General features: G+C 32.2%; 1 protein-coding gene across 7 annotated transcripts in view; it reads right to left on the reverse strand.

The window, feature by feature from the left end:
* The window catches only part of GABRA2 (gamma-aminobutyric acid type A receptor subunit alpha2), a 146135-nt gene that overhangs the window by 52847 nt on the left and 76259 nt on the right, over positions 1 to 17029 (reverse strand). For all 7 annotated transcript variants that reach the window (XM_074396081.1, XM_039468584.2, XM_074396079.1 and 4 more), the window contains 4 exons: positions 10118 to 10338; positions 7795 to 7877; positions 3073 to 3216; positions 1393 to 1545 (listed from right to left, as the gene is read on the reverse strand). In XM_074396081.1, coding sequence (XP_074252182.1) covers positions 1393 to 1545; positions 3073 to 3216; positions 7795 to 7877; positions 10118 to 10338 — 601 coding nt within the window. The remainder of the gene's footprint in view (positions 1 to 1392; positions 1546 to 3072; positions 3217 to 7794; positions 7878 to 10117; positions 10339 to 17029) is intronic.

Consider the following 17029-nt stretch of genomic DNA (forward strand, 5'->3'; position numbering starts at 1 on the left):
GTCACTACACAATCTATTCTTTTGAGCTAGGATTCTTGCCCATCTCATCTATCTGGGAAACTCCTACTCATCTTTCAAGTCTCAGCACAAAAATGTTAACTGAGCCACTTACTCAACTCTACGAAGGATCCATGCTGCTGTTTTCTATGATAACTTGTCTATGCCTCTTTTACAATACCTTTACCTTGTGATGTCATTATCCTTCCTGGTTATACTGTGCTATCTACTATACCAAGTAATTGAATGCAGTGACTACATTTTATTCATACTTGCCTCTCTAGGGCCTGGTACAGTATCTAACAAAGTAAGTTCTCAATAACACTCCCAAATGAATGAGTGGACCAAACACACAAAGATAATATACTTTGTTACAAAATGTGCTTGCCCTAATTCATATACCCATATATCCAAAAAGCAGTAAGCAAATTCCTTTGCATGGTTTTAATAAAGAAAATGAAAGCTTTGTTATTAAATAAACTCATGAAATGAATAACATACCTCTCCTTTTCATTTTGTTGTTTGTTTTATTTTGAGACAGTCTTGCTCTATCACTCAGGCTGGAATGCAATGGCATGATCATGGCTTACTGTAGCCTCAGTCTTTCAGGTTCCAGCAATCCACCTGCCTCAGCCTCCAAAATACCTGCAACTCTAGGTGTGACACCAAGCTTGCCTTTTTTTTTTTTTTTTTTTTTTGAGAGAGAGAGACAGGGTCTTGCTATGTTGCCCAGACTGGTCTCCAACTCCTGTACTCAAGCAATCCTCCCTTCCTGGTCTTCAACGTGCTAGGACTACAGATATGAAGCATTGCACCAGCCTCTCTCTCTCATTTAAAGTATTAATATATTTTGTCATCTCAAAACAAAACCAAAACAAACATTTAAAGTCTAGAAATATGGAATTTCATGTTCTAAATTTAAAAATTCCTTTTCCCGGTTTTCTTCAAGAAAATCGAATACTCTAATAAAAGTGAATGAGGTCTCTTTCTCTCCCTCCTTTTCTCCCTCTGTTTCTAACTTAAATTGTAAGATCATCTCTCTTCATTTAAAAACAATGGAAAAATATAGAAAGCCTAGAAATATGGTAGTCAGACTGTAAATTAAAATCTCTAAGAAAATTCTCCTGATATAAATATAGTAGGGACAAATGTTGAAGAGCAGTATGATTTTCAAGAAAGAAGACTGAGTGTGTTTTCAGAATACTGTTTATATCCTATCTTAACAGTGTAACACTATGTTACCTCTCTGAACCTATTTCTTCAACTATAAGACAAAAACAATGCTCCCTGCCCCACATACTACAAAGAATTAGTTTGAGGATCAAGAGAGGTAATGTTTTTGAAAGCATGCTATAAAAGATAATGTGCTGTACTGCAAAGAGTGTATTCACTCACCAAACACAGTTCTTGCAGGCACAGATTCTCTGTTAAGCCAGAATGAAACTTGGGAGAGAATGACAGTCATGATGCAAGGCAGATATGTCTGAATCACAAAATACCCAATTTTTCTTTTCAAGTGGAAATGAGCTGTCATTACAGTGTATTCACCTGGAAGAAAAATTTAAGAAGCTCAATGAGTAATAACCAATAGATGGAACATTTTGGAAATAGAAAGGATCAGAGGTGGAACAAAAACTAATTTTTTAAAAAAGAATCTATCACATATATGTCATGAAATTTATATCACCTTTAAAAGCCTCCTTAGCTTAGCATGAGTGTTTCAAAGAGAACTTTAATAATGTCAAGAAACTTGCAGTGCACATCCCATGATGTTTACAGGTTAAATGCCTGTTTTTTAAAATATGTGGAACTAGAAGTGTTTTTAAGTGTGGATTTTTCAGATTTTGCAAAATGTACATTATTACAAATTGAGCATCCCTATTCCAAATATATAAAATCTAATATGCTCTAATGAACATTTCCTTTGAGCATCATGTCAGCACTCAAAAAGTTTTTTTTATTTTTTTTATTTTGAAGCATTTTGAATTTTAGATTTTCAAATTAGAGATGTTCAATTTGCATTTGTTTTCCTCTCTTAGTCATGCTTATTGACCAAAATAATTCAGGATTCATAAATGCTTTCTGCCAATGGTTTACTTTACTTGGTTAGGCCCTTCATTTTCATTAGTATAAACCTCAAATCTCTGTTTTGATTGTTCTAACTCAGTGCTCTCTGGCTCCAAAAATGTTGATCTCTGGCCAGATTTCCAAGACTGATCTTCTGGCCCACATTTTCTCACTTTTAACCCTATCACCAATTCTGAATTTCTCATTGTTTTATGTCTGTTCTAATTTGCTTCAGTTACTCCTATCTAATCTCCATATCTACCTTTCTTTCTGCTCCCTGGGTTTTAATTATTGCCAGATGTAAGATCATTGGTCCACACTGCTGGGCTTTTTTAGGTGAAGGTGGCCCTCACAGAGGGAATCAGCTTTCCACATGGGCCTGTAGTAACTATCAATATCAAAAGTTGAATAATCATAAATTATCTAGAATAGGAGTGAAAAAATAGAAAACTAAGGAAATGATCACTCGTCAGCCGGACAAGGTAGCTCACACCTGTGTGTGAGCTAAAAATTAGCTGTGTGTGGTGGCACACATCTGTTGTCCCAGCTACTCTGGAGGCTGAGGCAGGAGAATCACTTGAACCCAGGAGGCAGAAATTGCAGTGAGCCAAGATCACACCACTGCACTCCAGACTTGTAACAGAGCAAGACTCCATCTCAAAAAAAAAAAAAAAGTAAAAAAGAAATTATCACTTGTCAGAAGGTAAAAATTAAAATTTACTACTCTGAGAAAACATGTATATTGTGAATACATGGTGCATTTTAGGCCAGTGTTCCTCAAACTTCAATGCAACTATTAATCTTGGAATCTTGTTAAAATGTAGATTCTGATTTAATAAGGAGTGGGGCCTAAGATTCCAAATGTCTAAAAAACTTCCAAGCACAGTCTATGCAACTAGTTATTGGGCCTCAAGAGCAAATGATTTTAAGCCATCTGACATACCTCCAAGTCCTTTAACCTTTTAATACTCTTAAGCACCACGTTTTCTTAGGACTAATTTTACTAACCTGTACTGGATTTAATTGTCTCCTTTCCAATTGATTGGCCCAGAAGGTCATACTGATTTAACCTAGAGCCATCAGGAGCAACCTGTACTGAATCAGATGCATTGTAAGTCCAAATATAAGTGACCTCTGAAGTTGTATATGCATCTATAAGAAATCAGAAAAAATATTTTAAGCATTTAAACAAGAGCCATCAATCTAATGCTATATGTACAGTTGTGTATTTCATACAATCACTATATACTTTTAATATTAATACTTAAACATCAAATTTTAGGGAAAAGTGTCTCATTTAAATTTACTTCAATATGAGAGACATGAAGCAGACCAAAAAAGATGATCATGGCCATGACAGTATATTCATTGCAGCCACTTTGAAAGGTGAAAAGCAAATTTCTTCTTAGTCTATTACAATCACTGGGCCCTGAGATAATTATAACATCTCCCTTAGGCCTAAGGTAGCATATGAAGACAATGTTGTAAACAGGTTATAAATGCCCACAGTCCAGTAAAACCACTTATTTATAAATATCAATCACTCATAAGATAAAAAGCATAAGTCAAAATTATATTAATTTTTGGACATAAATGTACACTAGTTAAGAGTTAAATGGCTTAGTTATCATGATACAATGCATTTCATGAGAAGAATAAAATATAATTATTATAGAACATATAAGATAAATAATAATGTTATAGTTGCATCAAGTTGCAAATCCTTTTAAAATCATGCTTATTTTTAAAGGAATTAATGCACACATATAACACTAGCCTACATATTTATAGCATCCCAGTTAAATTACAGATTGGCACAAAGAGGAAAAATGCAATCAGATCAGATATAACTTTCTGATTTATTGGCCAAGGATGCAGAACTTAGCAGAAGTGAGATGACTTCAGAGCTGGCAGCAGGCAACATATCTGATCTCGCCCCTTTCTCTGGCACTGCATTTTCTTACCCCTTTATGTCCCATTGGGGAACAGGTGACCTCTCCAGGTAGGCAGAGTCCCTCCACAGTGGAATAACAGGCAATTCTTGCTATATCAGTGACACTTTGAAGAACATCTATGCACTTATACTTGTGAGAATGTTTAGAGATACAGTTACCCCTAACAAAACTCAGCATCACAATCACATCACCAATTAAAGGAGGGAAAGGACAATATGTTGCTGGCAATAGTTCTGACTCCAGCTCTCCAGGACACTGGAAATATCATTCTCTGTCATCTATAACTTTCCTAGCTTTAATGGCATGGTACTGTGGTGACCCTGGTTCTGAACTTGATCTAAAGTCTGTGATCACAGATCAATTTCCACTCAAGTATCAGTAACAACAGAGTGAATGATTATGAGTTTGTGTCTTTTAATGACATACTGCAATGTTGTCAAGTTTTCTGAATGTTTCTACTAAATGTTAATATCAGTGAAACACCACTATCACTACATATGTAGTTACCTACATTAACGATCAAATTATATTATGCGAAACAATTTTTAAAATAGGATTCTAAAAATGCATATGTATATATTTATGTATGTATATACTTTTAGTAGCAGAGAAACATTCATATGATTGCATATAAATGAATTTTAGTTATTCTATGGTTTAATTTTCTTGTTAAGTAATTTCAATTCATCAATCACTAATGATTGATTACCCTGAGAAGACTAAACAACAACACTACTAATGTAGATAACTAGCAACTGATCTGTAGATCAAATAGCTTGCTTTGTTTTTCCCTTGAATACATATTCTGGCTCTCTCCTCAATAAAATTTTAAATGGCATGGAACGTAGGAAAAAGATACATCAAATGGTCTACTTTACATTGGAAGGGGCTCAAAATACTCTGTAGTTGTCAACAAATTATGAAGTTTTTTTTTTAAGTAGCATAAATCACTTTTGAATTATAATGTTTCTTTTAAACATAAATAAGTAAAAATGAAACCCTGTAACAGAGATGTCATTTTTAAGGCACTAATGAGATACTGATAGACAGGAACTCTGCCTGATTCGTGTCAATTCTTCCAGGACCTGGTACAGTGCCTGATACACAGAATAAAAAGTCTCAGTCCATCCTCACTAGATTAATAAATTAACTCATAGTATTTTAATTATGTTCTTTACTGTTATGGAAGAAGGAAATCTGGAGAAGAACTCAAGAATTTATTAAAGAAAGTGACTGATTCTTCACATGACTTTTGAAAAAGCAATTACTGTACTTCATTAGTTAGACAGAAATATAGTTTTGAAATTTGTGTCTGGTGAAAATAATGCAGCAGAAAGTTATGTAATGCAGATTAGAGCCTCTCCTGAAGACATTAACACACATATAAGCCAAGAGGTCATAATAATGTTTCTCAATAAAGTATCAAGGGAGAGAAAGACAGTTTTACAAAATTCATCATAAATTCCACTTCTAAATTAGGCTGCCATTAAATAATCTTGTTTATGTTAATTAACCCATTTTTTATTCCTATGTTGCATTAAACAGATTATACCAACTGATTCTTAATATTTAGTAACCAGGAAAAATACATCAAAATTATTTTTAGCTATTAATTTTTAGTCTGAAGATGATTTACAGCTTCTCTGGGATTAATGATTGGAGTATCCCTAGACTTTCATTCAGAAATTTAAAAATCAAGTTAAACAACAAGGAACAATTGAAAGGTATGAGACAATAGGAATAAAACAAAACAAGACTGAATTTAAAATTGTAAGCACACAGAAAAAAATTCTTCCTTTAATTGAGGGCAATGACAAAGTTCCTGAAATCCAATCTTTTTGGGGAGTAGGGGTAGGGAATAAGAGGGCTTTCAAATAAGCAAGGAATAAATGAATAGAAGAAAAAGTCACAGCTGCTTCTGCCTTGCATAACAAACCAAATTTATTATGCAAACATTGTTAGGTTTGGCTTGGCTTGTATATTACTCTACACTGATGCCCATACTGTTAATACTTATGCATCCAGAATCTACTATAGTCAAAGACAATAAAATAACATAATTTTTTTTTTCAGTGTGTCAGAAAATAAATGTGAAGAAAACAAAATTAGTGATAATTACTTAAACCTAAAAAGCCTGGCAACACACTTCACCTGTTGCTCATAGCTCCTTCTGAGTACAGAAACTATATTCTCAAGCATGTGATATTCTACCACTCTGTAGATGCAGTACAAGAGATTTTTAAATTTCATTTAAAATATTTTCAAGTGTGCTTATTTCATTTTCAGAATGGAGATATCCATCACATCATTTATATTTGATACCTTCGTGCCAAAAAAAATCCTTCTTACAACATGATTACATCTTGAATTAATCTTTTCTTTGGTATCAAGGCTTTCAATTTTTCCTATAATGCCACTTATGTAATGGAAATAAGTCTTTCTCTGCTGCATCTGCTGTGGTTTTCTCAGCATCATGTTTACATTATATAACATGACTGAATATCTTAAATAATGTTGGAAGAAATGCTGGTACTAAACTTATGGTTTCCATGACAATAAAAGAAGGATTTGCAGTTAAATAAAGGGGAGATTCTCAAAGAAAATTGAGAAGCGACACAGTTTGTAACAACAAACAAGACTGCTCTTCTCATACCACAAAAGTATGATCATCAAAATAGAGAGTTTTGCATTCATATGAGCTGTCATTCCTTCCTTTTCTTTGGCTTGATACAGTTTGTAAGGAGAAGGCACACTATTCAGTGATACATAGTTTTAATCAGGAGAGAGCCCTGCATTTCTATTTGACAGAGAATAAAAATTCAAAAGCTGTTCAGAAGTGACAACAATGATGGTGCCAGAAAGAGCACAGTCTCTAAAAAGGTCAGGCAAGAGGACACCCTCACAAGAGAGAGACTGCTTAGCTGTGTTCATGAATTCATGCTGAATCTACCCAGAATGTCATGTGGGCCTAGGAAGATGACTTAACCTTCCCCTTTTTCAATTATTCTGGAAGTATGAATGCTTCTGCTTGATATACATGATATAACCCCTATGATCTAAAGAACAGAACAGCCAACTGCACAGACCCTTTTCTTTTTTTTTTTTTTTTTTTTTTTGAGACGGAGTTTCGCTCTTGTTACCCAGGTGTACAGACCCTTTTCTAAAATGTTTTGTGTACATAGAAGGTGCCAAAATGTAGCAATACGGCTACATTATCTCCCTTAATTTAAGAAATAAAAAAGAAATTCTTCCATTCGTTACAATAGAAGACAGTGGCACAGACTAAGTTTCTGTGCATGTCATTTGCAAAAGGCTGATTGCCACTTTAATAAACTATAGAATCTATCCTTTCCAATTCATTCTTAGTCAATGAAAAATTAACATTTATTTTGAGTTTTTAAGGTTCTAGCAGTTGGAAAAGGAAGTAAATTACAGCCCTAACCTTCAAGTTAGGTCTTGATTTTATACATGTCTAAATTTATACATTTATAAATTTTATAAATGGCCTAATTTTATACATGTACTAAAACACATGATATTCTTTATTAGCAATAAAAATAAGTGATAATTGTTTAACACCATGACTAAATTATAGTGAAATTTGAGAGATGTTCTTTAAGGGCAATTTGCATGCCTTTTACTTCTGTATCTTATTGGACAATTGTTAATCCACTCATAATTTGAGGAAAAAAAAAATACCTGGACAACTAAGGAGTGCTGCTGACTTGCCCTGATATTATTGACCCAAAACATGTACCTTCATTCCTGTACTTACAGCTGCCAAATTTCAGAGGACACGAATGAGCATCCATTGGGAAATCCTCCAAGTGCATTGGGCATTCAGCTTGAACTGTAAGCCTAAAAGTCAAAATTCCACTATTTGTTTAAGTAAATTGGTTAAGTCAAGAAAAATCACTTGTGTCTACTGTCAACAGACTTGATGAAGGTAGAGACTTAATCACAGCATTTTATTAGGCTCATTCATATGTAAATACTCTTGTTCTTTCATATTTAGGTGATCCCTCAGAAGATATTGACACATACAAATTCTGAGTATAACTGAAGATAATAATTAAAAATATACTTTAGCCATTTTAGTTTCTTAAGACATGAAGAAATTACATAGGCATTTTAAAGGGCTCTTTCCTCCTTAAGCTCACTATTAACACTTGAAATCTTAAGGACAAATAACTCTATCATTAAAAGAATACTAATGTCTCCATTATCTCATCGACAAACATATAGCAAAATTGATAAAAGAATTCAATATTAGTTCAGAGGAGCTCCCTTCAACATATGTGAATTGTGAATAAATATCATATACTGCATATATATTCACAGCTATACATATAGAACTAGATGTAAATACATATACAGATGTATTTCCTAGAAATAACTAATCAAGATTAGATTGTTGGCTAAATTATAAAACACAAACTAAGAATATTAATTACATATTTTGTCTGTATCTACATGATCGCAACAAACATTAGTCATAGAAAGTTTGATATAAAGCAAATTTCCAATTATTCCATTTCACATAAAGACAAAGTGAGTATAGCAGATACTAAATAAAATTTATAGAAGAATCTGTTGTAATGAGCAAAGCATATAATGTGACCAACAATTTATTATGGCTTAAATTCTAAGAGAATATTTAAATAGAAACTTATACAATATTTTCCAAAATACTATGTATCCTGTACCTGCATTTTGTTTAAATTCTAAAGTTTTAATCATTGCCTTAATTCACAGAAATGATCAAAGTACAAAGTCAACAAGGGCACTGCATCTAAATATATTGCAAAATTCAGAGGGAGAGGTAGGCAGAAAGACTAGCTAGCACTTCCATTGTAGGCAATGAACATCCAGTAATGAGTCCTCAAAAAATGTTTTCTTAAAGATCAGAAATAGCATAGGACTATATTGTTGTCCCTCTTAAATAACTTTCATAACTAAAATCTAGCACTTACCTTATGAAATGACAACACATCAAATAACTGGAATACATGTTTCTGTCTATATATAATGCTGATGTCAGATGTTTGTTTTAAATCTTTTATGAAACATTTTATCTTTAGATTCCACAAATTTTTACTAGATTTGTGATCTTTTTCTTACATAATACAAGTAACTTATTTCCCAAGATTAAATCATAAGCATACTTAAGATGTAATAGGTGTTAAATTTTATTTATTCTGCCGTAAAATTTCATTAAAGTTTAAAACATAAACTTAATGCTTTAGGATACTTTTTGAGTTACAAAATGACAATTTCATATGGTTCAATCCACTACATGTTTATGGTATCCAATATACTTGTAAGCCTTATTAATAAAGCTTTGTCTCTGAATTTAAAGTTATTTTTCTCTGGAGTAACTTCATAAGGAGAATTAAAATGTTAAATTAGGCTGGCTACAGAAGCTCATGCCTGTAATCCCAGCACTTTGGGAAGTGGAGGTGGGTGGATCACTTGAAGCCAGTAGTTCCAGGCCAGCCTAGCCAACATGGCAAAACACTATCTCTACTAAAAACACAAAATCTAGTCCGGTGTGGTTGTACGGGTCTGTAGTCTCAGCTACTCAGGAGACTGAGAGAGGAGAGCCACTTGAACCAGGGAGGTGGAGGTTGCAGTGAGTCGAGATCACATCACTGCACTCCAGTCTGGGCAACAGAGCAAGTCTTCATCTCAATAAATAAATATAAATACATAAATAAAGTCTTACTTTGAAATAACAAAAATTTTGATGGGATATCTGATAAGAAATTAAACTTGTATGCTGATGAAAACCAAATTCAAGTCATATTATTAAAACTGTACTTAATAAAAATAGAGTGTGAAGAATAACCAAAAACATCAATTCTGAATAATAATGGCAATTCTGAGCATTTAAAGAACCAAGATGAGAATCAAACTCATAAATACTATTTTATGTAGTTTTCTTTTTAATCAAAGCATTTGCAAACATATTATGGGTGCTTCAATAATCTGTTAGAAAACATTCAACTTTTGTTAATACTTGACAACTAGATTGACTGGTTGTTTAACACATGAATTTCTCAGTATATAAATGCATCACATCAAACCTAAAGGCATACCTCATTGTATACAGCAGAGTCCCATCATCCTGGATTCGAAGCAACTTATTTGGCATTGTCATATTATGAGCTACTGATTTTTTCCCATTGTGAAAAAAGGTATCTGGAGTCCAGATTTTGCTAGCCATTAAATTGTTGAGTCGAAGGATGTTCATCGGACCTTTAAATTTTAAACGTTCATCTTTCCATTTTTGTCGAAAGAAAACATCAATTGTATATTCCTGAAATTAAAAAAAAATTGAATTCCTTTCAAAATAGTAAATGTTTTAGACACAACGAGACACTATAAAATTCCAAAAAATATATTCTAAAAAATTTAAACAGAGAGAACTACATTGAGGGAAAATCAGTTTTAATCACAAATATCACTCCTTTGGCTTATCAATACTTTTGCCACATAAAATGGGATAAAGTACACCTGTGTACACTATTAGCTATATATTCTTGTGAAAAGAATAAACAAGTTAGCTTTGGCCTCTTTCAGTTGAACAAGGTCTCAGTCAAACTGCTTCACTGCATATGTAATTGAGAACTGCTTCTAGAAGGGATGAGCTTAGCTAGGCTCTGGTTGAATTATTTCAAGTAGCTTATTTCAAGAAAAAATAAGCAGGCAGCTTTCCCAATAGCAAATAAATAAATAAACAATATTTTTATGTTAAAATTAAAACAAAAAACCACAACACTTAAGTGCATTGTCAGATCTGTATGAATCATCTCCTGTTGCCAAAGAAACTGTAAATTATCATATTTATTTTTTAATCCTAAAAAATGGTGAGAACATGATATTGTTAGCAAGACTGTGTCTGAATTTCAATAAAGTTTATTTATGAAATTAGTTGTAATACAAGCACTTTACATGTTTTTAGAGTATTTAAAGTATGTATGAATATTTTGCAGATAAACTCTTTCATGTTAAAATGTACTTTAAAATATTGTTACAGACCTGCTAGTGATAATTTCCTTTATTATTTTTCTCCAATATCTTAATTTAGGTAAACCTCTTTTTTTTTCTCTCTCTCTCTTTACCTCTGTCTCTACCTTTCCCTATCTATCTTTCTTAAGACAACATATACATTTTAGATGAGCTATACAATGCACAATTATGATTAATATTTACAATCTGTTGGATGTTAATTTTTTTGTCAATGTATGTTGTTATAAACATACTACTAATAATTAAAATGTTCAATTACACACCTGAGATTGGAAATTCAGAAACTGTCCTTTGAGCACAAAAACAGAGTCATTACTTGTTTGAAAATAAACAATGTAGCAATAGCAATTTTACTAAAGTAATGTTTGCAAAAAAGAACAGATTTAAAAGGCCATATACTTATGACTTAGAAAATCATTTATATAAATCTGAATTAAGTACATGAATCCTAGTGGTCCCTCAAAAATTGAAACAGTGATGACACTAACAAGTGAAAATTATAGGTAATGGCATGTAAGTAGGATATGAACAGAGGTTCTGGGCTGTTAATTCTTAAGGAAATATTCCATAACCTTATCACTCTTACTATCATCTAGTTATCTCTATTAATGTTTAACTTTATCTAAATGGAACTCTAAAATTTAAAGATAATGAATAAAGAAATGAGTCTTTGCACTGTAAGTTTTATGCAAGTATTTCTTTTTTATCTGGGATTCCTCAAATACTAACCTAACATAAATATATATGACACTTACTTTTCCAGGCAAAATTAATACATTTTTGAACTTTTTATAAAACTTCAAATTCTATATTTTATTTCTGTAAAACGAGGGTATGTTTTATCTGTTTCAGAAACTATTGATATGACAGTCATTTTCTGGAGGTCGACTACTTAGGAGATACTTTAAGTTTACAAACAAAGTTGCAGGTGATTTTTTTTTTTTTTTACATTTTAATGATATATTTTACTTATTTATTTTATTTTTTAAATAACTTCAACTTTTATTTTAGAAATGGGGGCATACATGCAGGTTTGTTACGTGAGTATATTGTGTGATGCTGAAGTTTGGGATACTATCATTCAGAGAGTGAGCATATTACCCAATCGTTAGTTTTTCAACCCTTGTCCTGCTCCTTCCCTCCACCCTGTAACAGTCCCTAGTGTCTATTGCTGTCATCTTTATGTCTATGAATACCTAATAGCTCCTACTTATAAGTGAGAAGATGCCTTATTTGGTTTTCTGTTACAGCATTAATTTCCTTAGGATTATAGCTTCTAGCAGCGTCTATGTTGCTGCAAAGGGCATGATTTTGTTCTCTTTTAAGCTTCCTACCATCCAATAGTGCATGTGAACCAAATTTTCTTTATCCAATTTGTCATTGACATACATCTAAATTAATTCCATGTTTTTGCTATCATGAATAGTGCTGCAATGAACATATGCATTCATGTGTCTTTTTGGTAAAATGATTCATTTTCTTTTAAGATATATAACCAGTAATGGGATGGCTGGGTCTCATGGTAGGTCTGCTTTAAGTTATTTGAGAAATCTCCAGACTGCTTTCCATAGTAGCTGAACTAATTTACATTCTCAGAAAAGGTGTCTGTAGGTGTTCACTTTAGTCTGCATCTAGTTTTATTATTTTACTAACTGTTTAATAATGGTCATTCTGACTGATATAAGGTAATATATCATTGTGGTTTTGATTTTCATATCTCTGATTATTGATGATATGAAGCATTTTTTCATCTATTTGTTGCCTGCTTGTATGTCTTCTTTCCAGCAGTGTCTGTTCATGTCTTTTGCCCATTTTTAAATGAGGTTGTTTGGTTTACTTGTAGAATTATTTAAATTTCTTAAAAACTGTTTCCAGAATTGTTATTTATCTGAGAGCTCACAGTGTCCCAGGTGTGCTCTGCCAGTCTATTTAACATAGTTTGAGTCTTTTTCTCCCACTGTCATCATGTAAATTCATGTTATAATCTACAGTTCTACACAGTTTTAACAGTCCCCACTCCTCGCCATTCCTCAAATAAAGCAAGATCTCCACCTGACTCAGTCTCTTGAACACATGCAAAAAGCATAGCCAGCTTTCTTTGTATTTCTATAGAGCTCTTAATTCTTTCAAGATCATCACTGGAATTATACATTTGCTTTTCTGCCTCCTGAATAGTCTATACATCTTCAAGAAAGGGACCATGGTTTTCATTTGTGTTTTATTTTTTTCAGTCATAAAAAAGACTGTAAAGAATATTAAAAATACCTTGTAACCATCACCTAACAGAAATGTCATCACAAATATTTTTGAAGCCCTTTCTCTTCTGTTTATTCCTTCTCAATCACAGCCCCCTAGTCCCTGAAGAAATAAGTATGTCGAATTTAGTGTACAGCCTTCCCACACATGTACTTTCAAATTGACTACGTAAATATACAATGTGTCACATTTTAAACATTCATATACATGTAAATATACGTTGTATATTTTTCTGACATTTGCATCTTTTAGCTACTTTGCTGAGATTTACGCATGGCAATATATTTAGCCCTTTGATTCATTTTCACTACTTTATAGCATTATATTGGAAGATCACTTCACAATAAAGTCATCATTTTTTCTAATCCTTATTTTTTCTTATTAAAAATTTGTCACTGTCACAAGCAATATTGCTACAAATATTCTTGTTCAACACTTGTAATACAAAGTTATAAGATGAGTTACCGTAGATCAGAGGTCAGCAAATTTTTTCCATTAAGGGTTAGTCAATAAACATTTTAGAATTTGTGGGCCATATGGTTAGTATCACAACTATTCAACTCCACCACTGCAATGTGGAAGCAACCATAGATTGCATAAATGAATAAGCATGGCTATGTTCCAGTAAAACTCTGTTTACAAAAATAGGCAGCTGACAGCTTTTTTCCCATGGGCTGTAGTATGCTGACACTGTCTTAGACTAAATTTATAAGTAAGATTACTGGAATTTAGTATATGTGCATCTTCAAAATAAGAAGATATTTTTAAATTTACACACTTCTAAGAAGTGTGTAAATTTCTATTCTCAATGGAAGGGTATAAATGTTCTTGTTTATGTACTACTTGGTAGAGACAGAATATTTCATTTTAGACATTATTAGTGTGAAACAGGTAATGGTGCAACCATGTGGATTCCTCTGTTAAGTAGTAAAAACTAATATATGTTCATGTTTATTAAAAATTATAGTTTTCTCCTTTATAAATTGTCTGATGACTTCATCTACTCAATTTCCCTTTAGGTTGTCTGTCTTTTTCTTACTAAGTTATGATGATTCTTTATGTAGTCTCCATACTAACACTTTGTTAACTAATATACAACTCAACAAGAGTCAAACTAAAGCTATTTAAAATATCATAAACATATTCCCTTATTATCTTCAATGGATATAAAAAAAAAAAAAACCTCTGCTTTTTACGTGAAGACCTTAAATCTACCCTGCATTATTATATATGATATGAGATCAAGGTCCAACATTTTTTTCTAATAATAGAAAACCAGCTTTATCAGCACCATTTATTGACTGGTCCATTTTTTTCCCCACACATATGCAATGATATTTCTATAATATATCCAGTATCCATATGGGTATGGGTTTGTTTCTGATTTCTATTTTGTTTTTATTGTTGGCCTATTCAATTTCAAAGTCATTATTATAATAGTTACATCATAAGGTTTAATTCATAGTGTTCTCTTTATTGTCCAGTTGAAAATACTTTATAATTTCTATCATGGCTTTCCTTCCTCTTTACATAGAAAACATTTTTAACTGTGTTTTTGTATTTCTAAATGTATTGGTCCCTTTTTTATATTTAATCATTAATGTTTGATTTTACTACAGTTGTAATAAGATATTAGGCACTATAGAACAATTTTTTGCAATTCATAAAAAATTTAAGAGTTTTTTTGTTGTTGTTGAACATGACCATCTCCATCCTTTCATAATAATTCAGTCCATTTATATCTATTGTGGTTACTAATATTGAACATGTTCCCAAGGCTATATTGTTTTTACAAGTGAATTAAAATTATAAGAATAGAAGAGATAACATATTAGATTGTATGATCAACTGATAAAAATAAATAAAAGAAAAACTCTAGAAAATTAAAAGGAACCATAAAAGAACACACATGAAAGCATACACGAAGTAGAAGGAAGAAAATGTATCAAACCAAAAGAAAATGTAAGAAGTATATAGAATTCATAAATAACAAACGTTACTGAAAGGTCATAAAGACTTAGAAAGAGAGAGCATAGAAGTCAGAATGCAAATGAGTTGAGGAGGGAACATAAGGTACAAGTGAATAAAGCATAGAGTACTCTCCACTCCTGAATTTAAATGCCTTTGGAAATCTAGTTTAACCAGGAAAACTTAGAGACTAGCTAATATAAGTTAGCTATTGTTGTATTAAAAACAATACTGGAAATACAGGAGCTTAAAAAGCAACCATTTATTATTCATTTAGAAGTCATGAGGCTGGAAGTTGGCTGATCTCACCTGGGCTCAGGTTAATCTTAGCTGAGCTTGCTCATAGGTCTGTGAGTTAGATGAACATTGTCTGATTTAGGCGGTCATTGCATAGGGCTGCTGGGGCAATTCAGCTCAGTAAGAACTGTCTATTGTCCTGCCTCAGACACTCCAATGCACAAGCCCATTTAAAGCTAGTGCTTCTGCAACATGTTTTAACATCTTATTGGCTAAAGCATTGTACATAGTTAAATTGATGGACAAGTGGTATAGCAGCTAACCCCAACTCTCAGTGAAAGGGCGCTTCAAAGTGAAATGGGAAAACATGGCTATAGGAAGAGGTAAAGAACATGAGCCATATCTTTTCATTGCCACAACATAATGTAATTAAGAAAAATACTGCAACTGAGCACACTAGGCCTCTGTGAGAGAAAAGTGAAAGATGTTGGTGAATGAATAGTGTGAGGTCATCTGAAATTTCAGTGAAAGTTACATGAGTCTAATCTCAGGAAAGCAGGTTGTTTATAGCTTATTTAATATAACTATTATCAACTGTATTATACCTAAACGAAGAGTGAGCCTTTAAGTGGAAACAGGATAATCAGCTTAGAATAATAGTGGCTTACAAAGTAAAGTGTGTATATGTGCTTGGGTCCAGGAAGAAAATATTAAAATTTTGATTTTTATATATATATATATACTTTTTAAATATAAAAAGTAACTGAAGATTCACTAAAAGATAGTATATAGAATGATATAGACATTGTTAAGAGTAAGAATGCAAATAAGTAAATTAAGGTCATGTTTATAAGGAATTCTATGGGAAAAGAAGGGACAACAACAGGAAATGGGTTAGTGAATGCATTTACTATCAGTGTACTGTGATTGTGTCCAGTTAGGTGAATGTATAATACTTCGTTTTGATTAAACTATTTCTAATGAAAATAGGCAATTGGCTTCAGAAGATTACTGATAAAATGCTATGGAATAAAATAATTGTACAAACAAAAGTAGAAAACGAGAAAAATAAATACCAGTTCTCTGCCTAAGGAGCTCTACATGAGCCAGGTAAAAAATGGTAAGCAACCTAAAAAAAAAAAAAAAAAAAAAAAACTCCAAAAAGCATTTACAATTATCTGTTTAAAATATGGGTTTATGCCCACTGTTTATAAGTTTCATCTGAAGCGCATGTTGTAATTTAAAATGGTCAGTGATAGCATCAGACCATTGCAAGTAATAAGTTGTTTTAAAAACTAAAAATCCAGAACACAAAGACAAATCTCTAAAGTTGGCGGATAAATTTTTAAAAAATAGCATGATAAGTCAGTAACTAATAGCCAATGACGCACTTCTTAAATTTGAATCTATAATAGTCATTAAGGCAAGTATGAACATGATATAAATTTAGAATCCTATCTTTTAATTGCTACAACATAATGTATCTAAGAAAAATATTAAAAATAATAAACTGTACT

This window comes from Saimiri boliviensis, chromosome 3, assembly GCF_048565385.1.
Source record: "Saimiri boliviensis isolate mSaiBol1 chromosome 3, mSaiBol1.pri, whole genome shotgun sequence".
NCBI lineage: Eukaryota > Metazoa > Chordata > Mammalia > Primates > Cebidae > Saimiri > Saimiri boliviensis.